Below are 19940 nucleotides of genomic sequence, written 5' to 3'. Positions count from 1 at the left end.
TGTCCAAGTTCACACAGCTGGTGAAGAGAACACCAGATCCCATCCCACATGGGCTGCCATGTCAGTGTGAGGTAGGAGGCTGCCCATGTCTGGAATGGGCCTGTTCAGTATGGTGGGGAGCAGGAATTAAGCCCCAGAGCTCTGGTGGGCCACAAAGTGTCCTCACAGAATCCATGTGAGCAGGACCCTAGACACAGGCGAACCTCTTGAATAAAATCCAGTGTCTCGTGCTCTCTGGCTTCCAGCCCACAGCAGGGGAAAAACAGAAAAAGATGAGCCAGAAAGCCTAGAAGCTTCTTGCTCCTGACTCCTCAGTAGCAAGAAGTGTCGGCTGACAGCCTGGGATTGAGGGAACTTCCTGAAGCAGCCTGCAGACCTCAGAGAACCCAGACTCTGGGGCCAATGCTATTGGGCAGACTTCACACACCTCCTCGTCCCAAGGGCTCTGGCTCCTGGAAGCCCAACCGTGACACTCCCTACCTACGGGAGTCTCCAAATCCTGGGAAAGGGTCAGTGGTGCACAGGCTTCTTTTAAAGAAGGCACAGGGGCATGTGATGTGGCTTAAAAGTGGTTAAAATGGCAGAAAAGAGCAGATTTTGGTGGTGAAAGGGATAGTAAGTTTCGACCACGTGGACAATGCTTGTGTGGAGAATTGCTCATTTGACCACTGGGGACAAATGACCTTTCCTGATTTTGGGTCTTGCTGGGAGGGCGTCACGTGTAATTTCCTTTTTTTCTGTGTAGCAACTGATGCCCCTGATGGGAGGGGGCCAATCATGGGGGCAGAGGTCACAGAGGAACAGTTATGGCATGAGGGGATTCAGAACATTCTGACAGTAATTTTTGTGTGAATCCTTGTGACTTTGGCAAGAGCCAGCTCTGCTTGTGTCTTCCACTTAGGATCCTTTTAGAGATTTACTCCCATGTCCCCACCTGCTGACTCACCGAGGTCTTGCCCTTGGGGGATGTCAGCCCTCACTGCTGCCCTTCCCCACCTGACCTGAACTAATGCCCCCCAGGGTCCCCCAGCCTGAAGCCAGCCCAGGGCGCTGTGAGCTGCAATACTAGGGGCCAGATAATAAGAGCAAACATTCATTCAGCGTTTTCTACATGCCTGGTACTGCTCTAGCCTTGTCATTGGTAAACCCGCTTCATTCATGGAACAATCCTATGAAGTGGGTGTTGCTATCAGCAGCCCCACTTTACAGATGAGGAAACTAAGGCACTGGGAGATTAAGGGAGTGACAGTGCCAGGACTCAGGGCCGCCAGGCCCCAGGGTCTGTGTGGGTAACTATCACCCACACTGCCCAGTGAGGATGTGTGTTTGATCCATCCACCTCAGGGTCATGAGCCCAGCATACTCCCATTGCACAATTTGCCTGTCAGATGGACATATAGACAGAGGTTGGGGGTACCTCTCAGGTTCATTGAGGGTTGGGGGCACAAGCCATCATATTGGGCTGGCGGGGGAAGGGAGAGGGGCCAGCCAGGAACAACATGGCCCCACCTTCTCCTAAGAGCCCTCACTCTGTGGAATTTGTCTATATTTAGCAGGTAGCTGGGAAGGAGGCAGATAAGGAGGGCCTGGAAGGGGGAGGGCCCCTTATATAGCGTGGGGACGGGTCCCTGCTCAGATCCTCTTTGGGTGGCCTGCTCCGTTCCTGGTGTGACTTCTCTCAAGATGCCTGAGCCAGGGAAGAAGCCAGGTAGTTCCAGGGGTTGGGCAGAGGGTGGGGCACAGAGGGCTGGGGGCATCAACATTGTGGGGGGCAGGACTGGGATCAAGTTCCTGAAGCGGGTCTGTCCTCCTGAGCCTTTTTCTGGCTCTCAGTTTCTTCTCCCCATTTTTCTGGTGAGAATGAGGATAAAGTGGGGTCAGGAGCACAGAGGAGAGAGAGCCAATGCAGGAGGCCCCTAGAGCCATCCCCCCACTCTCAGGGCACAGGGGAACACTTCCCTACCCCCAACCCCATCTCCTTCTGCAGCAAGGTTAGGCCTGGCTTGCCTTTTGGAAAAAGGCCACTGCAGACAGGCACCCAGGTCGAATCTAGATCCCAGCCAGGCTCACTGAATGCTCCTGGGCAAGTCCTTCCCTTCTCTGGGTCTCAGTTTCCCCATTTATACAAGGAGGGGTTGAGCTGGTTCCTTCCAGCTCTGAGATTCTCTGCTTTGTAGGACTGCACTCCTGTTGTCCCCACACAAGGCATGGCCCCTCTTTGACGTAATGCATTCTGCTCTGGGAGAGGACAGTCAAGAGGCCCCTGAGCCCGGGCCAAGGGCAGAGAAAGTCACAGCCTTTCACAGGACCACGGGGTCCTGGTCCTGGCCTGTGTCCTTACCGAGGCTGTCCAGGGCAGGGATCCAGCCCCCCCAGCCCCCAGCCCCCTCCCAGGCCAGCTTTATCTCAGTTGCTGATTCTCAGCCTGAGGCCCTTGGAGGACAAATTTAGCCACACCAAGCAGTCAGAATACCTGTCCCTTGCTAAGGGGGAGTTGGGCTCATCACTGGTTTCCCCAGGTAGAGTATCCAGGGGCGCATGTAGCAAAAGTCCTTTGTGAAGGTTAGGCTCTCTCGCCTACTGGCTGTGTGATTTTTGTAAGTCACTTAACCTCTCTGAACCTCGGTGTCCTCATCTGAGAAATGGGCATAGTAACTGCACCTGCCTCATAGAGACATCGGAGCATTAAAGGAGGTGACGCGTTAAAGTGCTTATCATCGAATTTAATAAGAGGAGCTGCAGGGGAGGCTATATGGGCAAGTCAGGGGCCCCTGCAGCCTCCATTGGTCCCTCAGTCTCAGCCTTCAGCAAGAAGCCACGGTCAGTGGAGGTGGCCGCCGGCAGCCCTGCCGTGTTTGAGGCCGAGACAGAGCAGACGGGAGTGAAGGTGCGCTGGCAACGAGGAGGCAATGACATCAGTGCCAGTGACAAGTTTGGCCTGACAGCAGAGGGCACACGGCACACGCTGACAGTGAGGGATGTGGGCCCTGCTGACCAGGGGTCTTACGCAGTCATCGCCGGCTCCTCCAAGGTCAAGTTTGACCTCAAGGTTGTAGAAGCAGGTAAGACCCTGGTCAATTTTCCCTGAGGTTTGCGCTTCTGGGGGCAGGGCAGCCCCGCCACCTCTCCATCACCCGGGGTATAGGAGGTGATTTCCCACTTTCTTGCCTTTGCCCTGGCTGTGTCCTCTGCCAGGAAAGCCCCCTTTTCTGCAGCAAGACCTCTCTGAGTGCCCCATGTGGCTCTTTGGCCTGTTCCAACCATTGTGGAGGTGGGGGAAATTCAGAGACGAACAAGGCATGACCCTGCCCTCTCACTGGACACCCACACAGCCTGCAGTTTATGCAGCACCAGGGAAGCCCCGGGAGCTGCAGGCATGGAGGGAGGGGACCCAGGCCAGAGCCTGGGCAAGGAGAGGAGGGATGGTCTTCAGAGCTGGTCAGGGCAGAATCACGGGGACGTGGTCACAGATGGCGGTCTGTGTGGGCAAGAAGGCGTAATGCAGGCTGGCACCCTGGCTCAGCCTCTGAGAGGGTCTTGGGGAGCGAGAAGAGGAGGGGTTTGGCATCTTCCTGCAAGTGAGATGCCTTGTGGACAGTGGGTTCTAGACTTGCTGCTCAGGAGAGAGGGGCAGAGGAGAGGATGAGTGCATGAGCTCACAGAGGTGGTGGACAGAGAAAGGAGAGAATTTAGGAGACGGATGGGGTCATGTGGGGAGTGAGGAAAGAGAGGGGCCAGATGAAGCTCTGCACACACTGCAGTGTTTAATGAGACTACAAAGACTGAGGAGGGACCAGGGACAGGAGGGGTCTCTGGTTAGAAGCTGCTCCACGACTCCCCACCTGATCCCAGCCGAGAAGGTGGAGCCTGTGCCAAGCCCTGCTCCTGCCCCTGCCGAGGCTTCTGGAGTTCCAGGGGAAGCCCCGGCCTCAGCTACTGAGCTGGAAGGAGGCTCCCCAAGTCCCGAAGGTGAGAGGGGCTGGGCAGGGAGGGTGAGGGACACCGCCCAGGGCAGGTCTCAAAGGCCTCTGCTCACAGGGTCAAGTTCAGCAGCCCCTGATGGCCCTGGTGCCCCTGATGACCCCATTGGCCTCTTTGTAACACGGCCACAGGATGGTGAGGTGACCATGGGTGAGTGTGGGACTGCTGCAGCCAGGGGTGTGGAGGGGAGGGAGGCGGCAGGGCATCGCCCAAGCCCAGCCTGTCACGTCTCTCTTGCAGGCGGCAGCATCACCTTCTCAGCCCGTGTGGCCGGGGCCAGCCTTCTGAAACCACCCATAGTGAAGTGGTTCAAGGGCAAGTGGGTGGACCTGAGCAGCAAGATCGGCCAACACCTGCAGCTGCATGACAGCTATGACCGGGCCAGCAAGGTGAGGCCTGCGGGGCACGGGAGCCGGAGGCCTAGGGGTCTTGGGGACACACGGAAAGGGGACATGGAGAGCCCGGGGGGGGGGCACCATGAAACTGGAGGCACACAGAGGGTATGAATAAGGGGCCTGGGGGCCTGGGAAGCAACTTGGGGAGCCAAGGATACACGGGGAACATGGGGAGACCCAGAGAAGGGTTATGGGGAGGCTAGGGGACCTGTGGGACAGGGGGAGCTTGGAGGGCATAATAGTCTCAAGGGGGCATAATAAGGCTTGGGGGGCACAGGGAGCTCAGGAAAGCTGAGGGACATTGTAAAACATGGGGACACCAGCCAGTGAGGGTATAATACCCCTGGATGGATGGGTATCACAACTAACGTCCTCAATGGCCAACCAGAACAATTCATTATACAGACAAGAAAACCAAAACTTGAGAGGCTGTTGTTGCTGGTCTGGGGGCATCAGAGACAGGCCTAGAACCTGTGCTTTGACTCCCAGTCTCTGCTCCTCCCACTCTTGCACAATCCTGACCCAGGCAAGAGACCTTCTGGCAGGTCAGGGCTGACATGTTCAGTTGTGCGGGTTGTGCACTGCACAAAAGTGCCTCATCTTAAGTGAATGCCATTTGCCTTGGAGCCATCAGATTTATAAAATATTTTATCACCACCCTGTGCAGTTATGTGTCTCGAGAAGGGGCTCCTTTTGCTATTTACACAAAACTGTATGGGTTAACTAAACCCTGAGGGGTGGGAATGTTGGTGGCCATTAGCCACCCCCACTCTCCTTTAGGGGTAAAGGGCCTCGTCTTCTGGCCTCTGTCTCCTCTGACACCTTACCCCACAGGTGTACCTGTTTGAGCTGTGCATCACAGATGCCCAAGCCACCTTTGCTGGTGGCTACCGCTGTGAGGTGTCCACCAAGGACAAATTTGACAGCTGCAACTTCAACCTCACCGTCCACGGTGAGGGGGGTGCCCTGGCATGTCCTGAGCTTGGGCTCCTCATGGGTCTTGTCCCCCACACCTGCCTCCATTTCCCAATACTAAGGAGGATGGATGCCTAGTCCTGGCCAGACAATCACATGCCCAGTGCTGCTCATACAGGGGCATGAAAGAAATCCATTGAGGCTTCCAGGGTTGGGGTGGGGTGACAGCCAAGTCTAGATCCTGGCTCAGGTGAACAGATAAAGGGTGAGTTCAGAGAGGACTGGGCGATCAACCACCTCTAATGGATTGGAGAGCGTAAACTAACCCCCCCACCCTGGTACCTCGACCCTGGCAAGACTCAGGATGTGGGGTCCAGGGGCAGATGCCCATTCTCAAGGGATCATGGATGGGCGGGTCTGTGATACTCAGAGATCACAGTCAGGGCTGCTGGGATGGCCCCCTCTGAAGCCCCTTGCTATCTCATCTTCCTCTTTGAACCCAGAGGCCATTGGCCCCGGAGACCTGGACATCCGATCAGCTTTCCGCCGCACGTGAGTGGCCATCTCTCCTCAGGGCTTGGGGAGGCTAGCCTCAGGGTCAGGGCTGGGGGTGATGTGGGAGGCAGGGCTGAAGTCTGTGGACATGGCGGGGGGAAGCAAGCTCTCCTGGGCAGATGAAGAACTGGGTCTAACCCCCACAGGAGCTTGGCTGGAGGTGGTCGTCGGATCAGGTACCCCTCCCCTGGCCCTACCTGCCCTATACACAGACCCTGGGGGCCTGTGTCCCTTCCTCATACTCTATCCCCCCCACCCCCACTCCCAAGCCCCTACTAGTCAGCTCCACTGTGGTCTCACTGGGGGTCCCTTTCCACAGTGACAGCAGTGAGGACTCCGGGATTCTGGACTTCAGCTCGCTGCTGAAGAAGAGGTGAGCCCCAGAGCTCCCGGGGCAGGTGGTGAGGCCCCGTTTCAAATCCTGGCACTGAGGGTTTCCAGCTGTGTGGCCCTGAGCAGGTCACTACACCTCTTTGAGACGATTTCCTTGTCTGTCAAATGGGACGATCCTGGTGTTGGGAAGAGTCAGAGGGCTCTGCAGATGTTATGTCCTGTGAACTAACACCCTCTCAGCACCCCCACGACTACGCCACACTTGAGTCTGCAATAGCTCACCTCAATAGGCTCCGGGGACCCAGAAGAAATTGGGAGAGGGTCCCAGGGTCACAGAAATTGCCCACCCAGCTCAGCCCAACTGACTCATGTCCTCTGTGTTCTCTTCCTCTCTCTCCTGGACCCTGCATTACCTCCGCCCATGCTGCTGTGGCCCAGAGAGTAAGCACTGGGGTCAGGTGCTTTGGGGCCGCAGGGTGCTGGGGGAACCGCGTACCTGTCCTTGCCGTGGTTGGTAACAGATGGATGGGGCTAGTAATCAGACAAACCTGGGACCCCCAGAACTAGGGCAAGTCTCTGAGCCTTGGGTTCTCCCGATGCCCACCTGCCAGGGCTCAGGAGGAATAAACAAGGTGAAATGGAGGCGCGTGAGTGCGGGCGGAGGGCCGGAGGGGAGGGCCTGTGGGCTTCCAGGTCTTTGTGGGGAGGTGGCCCACCTCTAATGTGTCCCCTGCCTTTCTGCCCCACCTGGAGCAGCAGTTTCCGGACCCAGCGGTGAGTGCCCTGTGAAGCCCAGCACCCCGTGGTCACCCCTGCTTCCCTCAAGAACCCCTCGCTAGCCCCAGCGCCCATACTGAGCCTTAAGGCCCCTGGACCTGGGAACTGGCCCGGGACCCAGGCCGGCTCAGCTCCTTGGTCTTGGCCCCAGGAGGCCCCACCCCCGGGGAGGGGGGTGCTGCAATCCTGCCCCTGGCCAGGGGGTATCCCCTGAGGCCTGCCCGCGTGGACTGTGGGACACAGGGACTCGAAGCTGGAGGCACCGGCGGAGGAGGACGTGTGGGAGATCCTGCGGCAGGCGCCCGCGTCCGAGTACGAGCGGATCGCCTTCCAGCACGGCGTCACCGACCTGCGCGGCATGCTCAAGAGGCTCAAGGGCATGAAGCGCGACGAGAGGAAGAGCACAGGTTAGCGCTCCGCTCCATGCACAAGTTAGCCATCCCACCGCGCGCGCGCACAGCACACACACACTCACGGAAAAAGAGTCCAGCTTAGCCCGGGAAAGGAGAGTGTTGGAAAACAACCAGGAGTGCCAGGTGAGCCCGTTTCCACCCAGAAAGTGAGAAGGGCAAAGGATGGCCCAGAGACATCTGGAGGAAAAGGACAGAGCACAGGTTAGCCCTCCTCACCCGAGTAAAACCCGGGTGATTCTTCTCCCACCGGCCGGGGGAAAGAAAGGAAGCCTGCTTAACCCTCACTACACCCAAGAAAAAGGGGAAGAGCCAGCTTAGGCTAAAGACCCACACCTGGAAAAGAAGACTAGCCTGGTTAATTTTCCTGACAGGCAAAGAGAAGGAAACAAAACAGGCAGGCAAGGGCTAGCCCCCATCTCCCCAAGCAGGTGGGAGGAGAGGGTTCAGGCTAGCGCTTCCCCACAAGGTGTTGGCAAGGTGATATCAGCCCCCTAGAAAGTTAGCCTGGAAAGCAGGGGCCTTGCCTGCCCACTAGCAGGGGTACTGGTAGGAGCGCCAAAGCCGGGGGGGTTGCTCTTAAAACGGATTCCAGAGGTAGACAAGGTCTCTCAGTCCCATCCCCTGTTCTCCTGACAAGCGTTGGTCATGTGGGAAGCCCCTAACCCTATCCCTGAGCTTAGCGGGTAAGGAGGACCCCAAGGAAGACAGGAAGACAAAGAGAGGGACAAAGAGGCAACAGACAGTAGAAGGGACAGAGATAAAGAAACAGAGTCACAGTGGAGACCCAGCGAGAGAAAGGGGGAGGCAGGACCTGGGCCCCTGCCACAGTCACAGTGGGCTGTGAGCCTTCTGCGCCTGGGCCAGCCCTGGGGGAGGCGCGGGGCGGGGCGGCAGGTGGTGAGGGCTCAGAGGTGGCGCTCAGCCTTTCAGAAGAAGCTGCAGCCGGCCTACCAGGTGAGCAAGGGCCACAAGATCCGGCTGACAGTGGAGCTGGCAGACCCCGACGCTGAGGTCAAGTGGCTTAAGAATGGACAGGAGATCCAGATGAGCGGCAGGTGGGGCCAGGGGCAGGGACCAGGTTCTGGGAGGCTGAGGGTGAGGGCAGGGGGGAGGCCCTGAGGGGAGAGGGCTGCTCCCAGCCCTGCTCTCTCTGCCTTTCTCTCTACCCGTGTTCTCTGCCTCTGTCTTGGTACCTGTCTCCCTATCTTATCCCATTTCTCCCTCTGGGTCTAATTTGTCATCTTTCTGTTTCTGCCCATCTCTGTTCCTCGCTCTTTTTCTCTCGGTCTCACTTCCTCCCATCGGGGATGTTCCAATGGCTCATTCTGTTCCACAGCAAGTAAGACCCACCTCCTGGAAGGCTTGGGATGGGGGCACAAGGGTGCCGACGAGGGGAGGGGTGGAGGGGTCACCCGGAGGTGAGTCCATGGCTGTTCTAAGTCCTCCATGGCCCGTGCCCAGGTATATCTTCGAGTCCAATGGCGCCAAGCGCACACTGACCATCAGCCAGTGCTCGCTGGCAGATGACGCAGCCTACCAGTGCGTGGTGGGCGGTGAGAAGTGCAGCACTGAACTCTTTGTCAAAGGTGGGCCCGGGACCCTGGGAGCCTGGGAGCCTGGGGCAGGAGGGCCACGGAAGGGCCTGTCTGTCACCCTCTCCCTGCCTTGACAGAGCCCCCTGTGCTGATCATGCGGCCCCTGGAGGACCAGCTGGTGATGGTGGGGCAGCGGGTAGAGTTTGAGTGTGAGGTCTCTGAGGAGGGCGCCCAGGTCAAATGGTGAGTGCCGGGGCATGGGGGCATGGGATGTGGATGGGAGGCCTGCGGGCACCTCCAGAGGAGGCCTCAGCACTTGCTGCCCACCCACCGGCCAGGCTGAAGGATGGGGTAGAACTGACCCGGGAGGAGACCTTCAAATACCGGTTCAAGAAGGACGGCCATAGACATCACTTGATCATCAACGAGGCGACACTGGAAGATGCTGGACACTATGCACTGCGCACCAGCGGGGGCCAGTCGCTGGCTGAGCTCATTGTCCAGGGTGAGGCCCATGGGGACAGGTGCGGGGAGCACACAAGGCCTCAGGGCCTTGGGACCACTCAACGCCAGCCCTGTACAGGAATCAGGCAAACCCAGGATAGAGGCCTGTATGACCTTGGGCAAGTGACTTTGACACCCTGACCCTCAGCTTTCTCATCTGTAAAATGGGGCTGCTGTGGTGGCCACCTCAGAGGGTATTGGGAAGGTCAGGTGGGCTTCGTCAGCATCACCCCCCGCCATACACACTTCAGGTTCTTTGTGTACACTGCACCATCACATGCATACACGAGTCACACACACATGCACACATGTTTTCACATGCCCACGTGATCTCCACAGGGATTCACGCCCACACCCACACACACCCTGCCCAGCTCACTGGCTGTGCCCTGCTCCCCAGAGAAAAAGCTGGAGGTGTACCAGAGCATCGCGGACTTGACAGTGGGGGCAAAGGACCAGGCCGTGTTCAAGTGTGAGGTGTCAGATGAGAATGTGCGGGGTGTGTGGCTGAAGAATGGAAAGGAGCTGGTGCCCGACAGCCGAATAAAGGTGTCTCACATCGGGCGGTGAGTGTGCGGGGCTTGGCCCCAACATAGAGGATGGCAGGTGGATGGGACAGGCACAGACTGAGACAAACAGAGAGACAGACACACACACAGAAAGAGACAGAGGCTGAGATAGAGACACAGACAGGGAGAAGCTGAGAAAGACAGACAGAGAGAGAGAGAGATACAGACAGACAGAAATGGACAGAGATGGACAAAAACAGACACACAGACAGAGGACAGAGATTGAAATAGAAAGAAAGAGAGATATATAAAGAGAGACAGAGACAGGCAGAGAGACAGAAAGCTATGGAGAGATAGAAGGCACACAGAGGAGAGTCCATCAGAGACCTAGAAGGAGCAGTGAGGGAGTCAGACAAGACCCAGAGCCCTCAGCCTCCTCCCTCCAGCTGGTGACCAGGGCAGGGCAGGAGGCCACAGGGAGGCCGGCTCTGGCCAGGGGCCCTTACTCTCTCCCACTCTCTTACTCATGCGCTGAGCATCTGGGCTGGCCCGTGCTGGGCCCAAGGTCATGGAGATTAGTGAGACCAGCCCCTGCCCAGTCTCCAAGGGTCCAGCCAAGGGGATACTTCTGTACTGCCTACCTCTGAAAACGGGAGGAAGCTGGAAATTCAAAACTAAAGAAAGCAAGCACTTAAAACACCAGTACATCAGTGAGCCAGGATGGGGCAAGGGCCCCTTGGGTCCCTGGCTAGGGTGTCTGGTGAGGTTATAGCTGTGGCCTAGTGGGGCCCTCTGAGCCACCGCTGCCCTGCAGGGTCCACAAACTGACCATTGACGACGTCACACCTGCGGACGAGGCTGACTACAGCTTTGTACCTGAGGGCTTCGCCTGCAACCTGTCTGCCAAGCTCCACTTCATGGGTGAGCTGGTGCCCAGGTTGGGGTGGGGCCCCTGTTGCTGGGCCCTGCCTTTGCCCTGGTACCACTTGCTCTTCCTTCTCTTGCAGAGGTCAAGATTGACTTCGTGCCCAGGCAGGGTGAGTCTCAGGGCCCCCGTGTGCCACCTCCCTGCACCCACCCCCCTGGTATCCCTTCCACTCACAGGCAGAGGGAAGAGCAAGGATCTGGGCGAGGCACCCTGAGACCCAGCCCTAGCTCTGCCAGTCAGGACCATGGGCCAATTATAATCTCTGAGCCTCAGTTTCCTCATCTCTAAGATGGGGATCTTGGTAGTGCCTCCTCCATAGGGTGGTGAGAAGATGAGATGAGGTGGTGTGTGTGAGCTGTCAAATGGCGGCACAGATGTGAGATTTCGTTATTAAATCTTTTCTGCTTTTGGAAGTATCTCTCCTACTTCCAGATTAAGCTTTAGTCAGGCATTTTAGAATCCTTACTTCAGGAGAACAATTCAGGCTGAGGCATGCTCTAGGTCAGAGCTTTACAAACCGGGTTCACTTAATATAAGAGACTCCATTTTAAAAGGGGTTCCATGGTGAAATAAGTTTGGGAAACACTGAATACTTGCCTTACCTCTAGCTGATTCGGAAGTACACTGGCATGTCCGAGGCTCTGAAAAATCCTGCAGTAAAGAAATGTGCTTAATTTTTTTTAATTCAGGGTTTTCCTAAATTATTTGGCCTTGGGAATTTGTTTGTTTGTTTATTTATTTTACTGTCAGGACATCGATATTCTCCCCAAAACAGTTTGAGGAACAGGTGACCTGATGTTACAAACCTCCCCGGGAACTTCCTGGGATAACGGAATGTGCTGGATCCTGACTGGGTGGTAGTTACACCAGTATATACATTTGTCAAAATTCATCAAACTGTATGCTCCACTCTTGGCATCTTATTGTGTGTAAATTATACGTCAATCAAACTGATTAAAAACAAAACAAAACTGGAGCGTGTGTTCTGTCCAGTTCCCCCCATTTCGTGAGCCTTGGGCCCTTCTCCCCTTCCTCTGACCTAAGCAACCTGCCCCCCAGAACCTCCCAAGATCCACCTGGACTGCCCAGGCCGCACAGCGGATACCATCGTGGTTGTGGCTGGGAACAAGCTGCGCCTGGACGTCCCTATCTCCGGGGACCCTGCTCCCACTGTGATCTGGCAGAAGACCGTCACACAGGTACTGTGGATCCCCGTCTGTAAATGGGTGCTTGGGACCAATGAGTGCTGGGACCTGCTGCCCACCCCACACACCCTGCATGTGCACACCCTACAGCTGGCCATTGACTGGGAGTACAAGGGCTCACCTGGCAGTGAGGCGAGCAAGGTGGGCAGAAGGCAGGGGGCCGGGCAAAGGAGAGACAGGGAGGCCGCTGGGCAGGGTTTCCCTCCAGGCTGAGTTAGCTCCCTTCCCCCTCCTTCCTGCTTCCTCTGTTCCCAGGGGAAAAAGGTCCCTGCTGGGCCAGCCCCCGATGCCCCAGGGGATGCAGATGCCGGTGACGAGTGGGTGTTTGACAAGAAGGTGAGTGAGGCTGCTGGTGGGACGAGACTGAAGGTACCACATCTGGCCAGTTGTGCTGCAACCCCAGGCAGGGTCTCCAGGAAGCCAGCCCTCCTGACTGGTCACTTCCTGGCTCCCATCTTTCTGAGTCAACTGTTACTTCATGCTTCCTCCCAACTAGGGGGTGGGGAGGTTTCCCTGGCACTTTTCAGCAAGAGTAGCTGCGGGAGCACCACTCAGGTTATCTTTTCCTCCTCCTTCCACTGTTGGTTGCTCGACCCAGCTGAGGTCTTTGTGGGATCCTCACAGCAGCTCTGGGAGGTCATGTTATTCTCATTTGGCAGATAAAGAAATTGACACACACAGAGGATAAGTGATTGCCTAAAGTTCCATGACAAAGGTAGAGCTAGAGTCAGAGATCCTTGCCCTGGTGCCTTGCCCATGGCAGGTGTTCAGAAAAGGTATCTGAACAAGGTGCTCACGTGGGTGCCGGTCTCACTCATGCTGTATCTCCCCAGGAACCCTGCTGTGAGCTCCTTTCCCATTTCTGGGCTGTTGGCCATTCCAGAGGCTGCAAAAGCCTCTGGGGTTCAACCTGGGCTCTTCATCCCAAATCCCCTCTCCCCAGCTGCTGTGTGAGACTGAGGGCCGGGTCCGAGTGGAGACCACCAAGGACCGAAGCATCTTCACTGTCGAGGGGGCAGAGAAGGAAGATGAGGGCATCTACACTGTCACGGTGAAGAACCCCGTGGGCGAGGACCAGGTCAACCTGACAGTCAAGGTCATCGGTGAGGCCCGCTAGCCTTCTAGGCGGGGAAGACAGAGGGGCAACCAGGGAGGGCCCTTCCAGTCACTCATTTAGTCACTCAACACACATCAAGGGGCATGCTCTGAGACCCACGGACAGGATTGGGAATAGCACATGGGTGACCATGGGCAGTGGAGAGCCATGCATGTTTGATTGTAGGCTGGAGACATGAACAGAACGAATAGAACTGCATTCTAGAAAGGTCACTTTGGCTCTGGGGGTGATGGGGGCTGCCTGTAGCTGTTGGTTGGGGTGGTGAGGGGATGAACAACGTTGGCCCTGGGCCCTGGCAGGGCTGATGTGTGGGTCCACTCCCTCCAGATGTGCCAGATGCCCCTGCGGCCCCCAAGATCAGTAACGTGGGCGAGGACTCCTGCACGGTGCAGTGGGAGCCACCTGCCTATGACGGTGGGCAGCCAATCCTCGGTGAGTGGAGGGCACCGGGGCAGAGCCCAGGACAGGTCACGCACAGGTTGCTGGGCCCCTGACCGGAGCGCCTGCCTCCCTTGCTCAGGTTACATCCTGGAGCGCAAGAAAAAGAAAAGCTACCGGTGGATGAGGCTGAACTTCGACCTGCTGCGGGAGCTGAGCCACGAGGCCCGGCGCATGATCGAGGGCGTGGTTTACGAGATGCGTGTCTACGCAGTCAACGCCATCGGCATGTCCAGGCCCAGCCCTGCCTCCCAGCCCTTCATGCCTGTTGGTGAGCCTACCCGGCCTGGCATTGCCCCACGCCATCCTTGGTCAAGGAACCGAGTAATAGCAGCTGCTCTATGTAGGCGGCCACCACACTTGGCATTTACATCCCTGGTCTTTAATCCTCTTCGTTTCACAGATGAAGAAAGGGAGGCTCTGAGCAATTAAATGACTTGCTCAAGGTCACCCCGCTGGGAGGGATTGGTGCTGAGACACGCCACTCTGACCCTTGGTTCATCACTTTTTACATCTATAAAAATGGGAGTAATGACAATACTTACTTCATAGAACTGTTGTTAGGATGAAATGAGATGTTGCAGACAGAGTATCTGGCATACAGCAAGCATTGAATAAAAGTTAATTGTCCCCTGTTCCACACTCCCTTCAACCAGGACTTGCCACATATGGGGCAGGGTGAGGGTAGTGGGTGCCTGAGGGCCCGAGGGACATCTCTCTGTGGACAGGGCACTGGGCCAGGCAGGAGTTGGAGACTGGTTTGCAGAGCCAGCTCCATCATCCCCAGGAGGGCCCTCTGCAGCCGTCGTCTCCCCTGAAGCCTGTTTCCTCATGTGTATAATGGGGGTTGAGAGGGTAGAGCAGATGCTGAAGGTATGGCAGTTTCTCAAGGACAGCTGTCCCTACCAGGATGCGTGAGCCTGCGGGGCACCTGCTCCAGCCCAGGGAGCGGCACAGCTTGGGGAGATGGCAGGAAGGGTGCCTGTGGGGAGAAGGCTCCAGGCCTGTCTCTTTAGGGCCTGCCTTGCAGTTGGCGCAGCTTTTAGTTAACAGCTCCAGGAAACTCCCAGGTTTCAGGCTAGCTTTTTCCTTAAATTACAGTAGAGCATTTTCTACGCTATCTGACAGAAGTGGCTCCTTCTAAGCTCTTTTGTGTTCCTTGGGTATTTTTTCCTATTTAGAGACTTCTTTTGTCATTGTTTGCTTTTAAGCCTATCTAGAGACATGTGTTTTCATGGAGCTGAAATATTTGAAAGCCAGCCTAAGGGGAAGCCCCCCACGTGACACAGGCCCCTGTCTGATCTCCCCTCTGCTCAGGCCCACCCAGTGAGCCCACCCACCTGGCCATCGAGGATGTCTCCGACACCACTGTCTCCCTCAAGTGGCGGCCCCCGGAGCGTGAGGGAGCTGGAGGCCTGGACGGCTACAGTGTGGAGTACTGCCAGGAGGGCAGTGAGTGTCCCCTGCCCAGTCCTGGGCCTGCAGCCAGCACCGTTCTCTGAACTGTCCCCCAGGCCAGGCACCTGTCAGCCTGCTGGGTCCTGTCTGCAGTGGAGGCCTCAGACAGCCACTAGAGGGTGGGCAGCAGGGTGGGGTGTCGGTGTTGACACCGCCTGTGGTCTTGCCTCCCCACCCCCACCCTCAGGCTCAGAGTGGGTGCCTGCCCTTCAGGGGCTGACAGAGCGCACATCAATGCTGGTGAAGGACCTGCCCACAGGGGCCCGGCTGCTTTTCCGGGTGCGAGCGCACAATGTGGCAGGGCCTGGAGCCCCCGTCACCACCAAGGAGCCCATTACGGTGCAGGAGATACTACGTGAGTACCCCTCGTGCTGCTGTAAGACCTGCCATGGACACCCTGATCCTTGGTGCCAGTGGAGGTGGGGATAGTCAGTGAGACCCTACTAGAGGGAGGGGCTAAACACTGGGCAGGGACAGGAGAGGTCCGAGCTTTTATCCATGCCCCAGACCCAGGGCAGACCTGTACAGAAAGTGTCCTCTTGGTTTTCCATGTCTGCCCCAGTCTGGAACAGGGCAAATGTAAGTCATTATACCATCGTCTTCCAGCTCTGTTCTGTGAGTCTCTCAGCTCCAACAGATAGGTATTGTCATGTTCTCAGGACTGAGCAGTGAGGCCACTCGGGGTCCCGTTGGCCCATCTGGGATCCACTTCCCATTTCTCTATTCCCAACAAAGGATTGATTCTCAAAGGGGAAAGAGGCAGTGAAGTGGGGTCGAAACAGCATGAGACATAGGGTCCAAAAGCCTAGATTTGTATCCTGGCCTGTGTGACCTCAAACAAGTTGCTCACCCTCTCTGATCCCTGCCTCTTGTAGTGGTGTGGTGATGCTTAAGTGGAAGCAGGAGGCTTGTGAACCATTTGGGGCTGGGGTTAGGGGAAGCGAAAGGAGGAGAGGGCCCAGGAGGCAGCATTTTTCTTCGCTGCAGCTCTCTGGGCCCTGCCTCAAGAGAGAATGGAGCTGTAGCGCTCCTCAGGCCTTGGGCAATGGCTGGTCCTCACTGAACCGCCCACTCTGAACCCACAGAGCGGCCACGGCTCCAGCTGCCCAGGCACCTACGCCAGACCATCCAGAAGAGGGTTGGGGAGCCTGTGAACCTCCTCATTCCTTTCCAGGTAGGGCTGGCCCCTTCTCTGTCCCTCAGCGTATTGTTCATGCCAGCAGATGGATGTGTCTCAGGGCTGACCTGACTCTGAGACCTCACTGGGCGTGCGAGGCTGGGGTGGTGGCCGGCCCTCAGGAAGAACCAGGTTTGGGTCCCTTCCCACAGGGCAAGCCCCGGCCTCAGGTGACCTGGACCAAAGAGGGGCAGCCACTGGCAGGAGAGGAGGTGAGCATCCGAAACAGCCCCACAGACACCATCCTGTTCATTCGGGCTGCTCGCCGTGCCCATTCTGGCACCTACCAGGTGACCCTGCGCATTGAGAGCATGGAGGACAAGGCGACACTGGTCCTACAGATCGTGGGTGCGTGGCACTGGGCCCTCCCTCTGAGCCTGCTCGTTTCCTGTCCCTGAGCTGGGCTGCCAGGGCCCAGCAGCAAGGACCCAACCCCCACCCCCTGAGCTTTATATCTTCCAGTCCTGGGACCCCCCTCCTCTGGTATGCCCAGAGCCCTGCAAAAGATGGCGGTCAGGTCCAGGCTGGCACGGGTGATGGGGCCCCTTGAGCCTAGCGTGCCCTGCTGTTGCTCGGGCAGCATTAGGTGTGGTGTTCCACCTGGGTCTGTCTCCTATAGACAAGCCAAGTCCTCCCCAGGATATTCGGGTCACAGAGGCATGGGGTTTCAATGTGGCTCTGGAGTGGAAGCCGCCCCAAGATGATGGCAACACGGAGATCTGGGGTTACACGGTGCAGAAAGCCGACCAGAAGACCATGGTGAGCCTGGGGTCCTGGGGTCCCCCACATACACCCTCCCTAGGGCCAGGCAGACCGAGACTCCAGCTGCCCCTTCCCTGCCCTTAGAATGGGCTTTCCTCTCATCTTCCTTCTCGGATCCGGTTCCCTCCACAGTTGTGATGCCCAAGAGAGGCCCCTGGCAGGAAGTAGGACCTGCCCCCAGCGACCCCTCCCTTTCCTCCACACCCACAGGAGTGGTTCACTGTCTTGGAGCATTACCGCCGCACCCAGTGTGTGGTGTCCGAGCTCATCATTGGCAATGGCTACTACTTCCGGGTCTTCAGCCATAACATGGTGGGGCCCAGTGACAAAGCCGCCACCACCAAGGAGCCTGTCTTCATCCCCAGACCAGGTGCTGTACCCTCACTCCCACCCCGGGGAAGCTGGGGCAGGGAGGCAGCAGGAGCAGGGAGGGGAGCCTGGCCTGGTGTGGCCCTCTTGCTACAAAGCCCTATTTCCAACAGGCATCACATACGAGCCACCCAACTACAAGGCCCTGGACTTCTCCGAGGCCCCAAGCTTCACCCACCCCCTGGTGAACCGCTCAGTCATTGCCGGCTACAACGCTACCCTCTGCTGTGCCGTTCGGGGTAGCCCCAAGGTAGGGAACTTCGGGCCCAGGTCCAGGCAGACCCAGGAGGCAGGGCTCGGAGGCTCCAACCTCAAGCAGTCCTCTGCCCGTCTGTGCGCCTGCTTACTCTCCGCCCCTGGGTATCAGGGCGTTTCCTCTCCGTGAGCAGGGCCTCGGCACTGTCAGTTGGCTCCTGTGCTGTTCCCAGCCTTGGGTATATTTTGGGGCTCCAATGAGAGCCCCGGAGTAGAAACACAAATGCCAGCCTCCCTACATTCCTGCTAGGTCCCCTTTCAACCTCAGTTTCCCTCCCTCCCATCCTGATTTATAGCCCAAGATTTCCTGGTTCAAGAATGGCCTGGACCTGGGAGAAGACGCCCGCTTCCGCATGTTCAGCAAGCAGGGAGTGTTGACCCTGGAGATCAGAAAGCCATGCCCCTTCGACGGGGGTGTCTATGTGTGCAGGGCCACCAACTTACAAGGCGAGGCACAGTGTGAGTGCCGCCTGGAGGTGCGAGGTGAGGAACCCACTGGGCCAGAGCCCGGGGTGATGGTGAGGGCAGGGCACGGGCTGGGACTCTGCCATCCTGACCCAAGCAGCAGCTCTGGCTGAAAGAGCAGTGACCCTGCCATGTCCAGACGGGTACTGGCTTCTGCTGCTAGAGCCGCTCCCCCAGCCTTCCAGGCAGCTGGGAGGACACATGTGGTGCTGGGAGATGCAGCACACAAGTGGCACCACCTCCTTCTGTCCTGCAGTGCCTCAGTGACCAGGCTGGCTCCCCGGGATGGCCAGGTATGTACTCCAGGGCACCCGGACAACTAGGGTCCGATCAAATCAGAGGCTGAACGCTGGCCCTTGGGCAGCCATCAGGAAATGGGGGTGCAGGTGGCTCTTACCAAGATTTCAGTCCAACTCACTCAAAGGGAACCTGTGTCACAGGTGCAACCAGATGCCAGCCCATGCCAGGAGCCTGGAAGGAAGCGGGACGAGCTGCCTTCCTGCTGTAGGACGTGTGTGCAAGTGTGTGTCTTGGGGCTAGGCTGGGGGAGGCACCAGTAGGGCGGTGGAGGGACTCCCATCGGAATCTCTCAGATCTTTTGGGCAAAAAGTGAGTGGGCTCAGGAAATGATGGCTGTGGACAGGTCTTTCTGGCCTGCCGTATTTTCTCAGTGTGTAAGGGCAATAAAAGATCAGTGCAGTTGCAGAGAGCTGACTCTTCTCGTCCAACGTGCTTGTTTTCACACAAACCACAGGGAAATTCACTTATCTTCAGAGCAAACTAAAGGCAGGTATTCGTCTCCTAGAAGAGTTAAATAAGGCCCAGAGTGGAATCCTAAATTCATAAAACAATTCTAGAAGGAACCTCAGTCTTTCCCCACCGTGTACACCCTTCAAATGAGGAAACTGAGAAGCTGTGGTGGAGGAGAGTGTTTTAGCAACAGAGCCAGAAGCCCCAGGCTCTCTGCCTCTCATGCTCAGTACTAGCTTTGTCCTGGTGACCCATGGTCACAGCAGCCCCGATGTGGGGCAGTGCTGAATCTCAGTGTGGTTCTCTGCCTGTAAGGTTCTCTGCACTGGGCTGCTCTGGGGTCCCACTGGGCACCAGGCCCACAACCCACACATACCCGTGTCCCCCTGGGAGACAGTGACCCTGCCCAGCACAAGCACTGGGAACCAGGAAGATGTAGGGCCAGGCCCTCCTCTGCTTGCCTTCCCTCATGGGGAGCCCAAATCTGATCAGTTTATTTTTGGGCAGAGGAAGCCAGCAGGTCTCAGAGGTGCCCTGATGGAGTGCAGAGGGTCCTTCCTGCCCAGGGAATACCAGGCTTTTCCATGGCATCGAAAAAAGCTCCACAAAGGCTGATCCCAGGGTTGCTACTCAGAGTTCTGCCCAACCCAAGACACTCCTGGCCACGATCCCAGAGCTCTGGGATCCAGGGCCTGTGGGAGGCCCTGGCTGAGTCACAACACTGGATCACAAGTCATGAACAGGAGCTGGGACCCCAGCCTTGGTTTCCTTCACTGCTAAATTCGTTTCTGCTCAGGTGTCCAAGCCAGTTTGGCTGCGCCCTCTAGTGGCCGGTTCATAGCACAGCAACCCTCTTGCGGGCCCTAAGGTGCCACAGGGCTGAAGGAAGCCCCCTCCCACAGCCTCTCTGGGAGCCCAGGAAGCCGGTGAGGAGCCCCCTGGGCTGGGCGGGGGGAGGCTGGGGCTTCAGCATGCCAGAGCTCGAGATGGGCATGATCTCTTCTCCCTGCTTCCTTCAGACCAGAGGTGTCTGTAGAGTCCAAGGTCAGCCTTCCTTCTCAGGCCGAGTGGAGGCATCATTTAATGCCAGGAGCCCAAA

The 19940-nt window shown here is 57.4% G+C and overlaps 1 protein-coding gene across 1 annotated transcript; it reads left to right on the top strand.

Annotated features, from left to right (window-relative positions):
• The first annotated feature begins 1599 nt into the window (after positions 1-1599).
• Positions 1600-18805, top strand: MYBPC3 (myosin binding protein C3). The gene is made up of 33 exons (XM_074336357.1): positions 1600-1708; positions 2796-3062; positions 3853-3969; positions 4039-4131; positions 4222-4370; positions 5211-5328; positions 5795-5843; positions 5993-6022; positions 6166-6219; positions 6939-6953; positions 7200-7363; positions 8292-8424; positions 8831-8955; positions 9042-9147; positions 9243-9409; positions 9809-9974; positions 10732-10838; positions 10925-10954; positions 11905-12044; positions 12306-12386; positions 12994-13153; positions 13495-13599; positions 13688-13876; positions 14923-15057; positions 15251-15418; positions 16149-16237; positions 16393-16588; positions 16860-16999; positions 17213-17372; positions 17485-17621; positions 17923-18109; positions 18348-18384; positions 18532-18805. Exons 1-32 carry the CDS (start codon positions 1684-1686, stop codon positions 18356-18358), a joined length of 3813 nt encoding a protein of 1270 aa, XP_074192458.1. The 5' UTR covers positions 1600-1683; the 3' UTR covers positions 18359-18384; positions 18532-18805.
• The last annotated feature ends 1135 nt before the right edge of the window (positions 18806-19940 follow it).

The sequence above is a fragment of the Rhinolophus sinicus genome, linkage group LG06 (genome assembly GCF_036562045.2).
Source record: "Rhinolophus sinicus isolate RSC01 linkage group LG06, ASM3656204v1, whole genome shotgun sequence".
NCBI classification, from domain to species: domain Eukaryota; kingdom Metazoa; phylum Chordata; class Mammalia; order Chiroptera; family Rhinolophidae; genus Rhinolophus; species Rhinolophus sinicus.
This window is presented reverse-complemented; position numbering and strand designations above follow the sequence as displayed.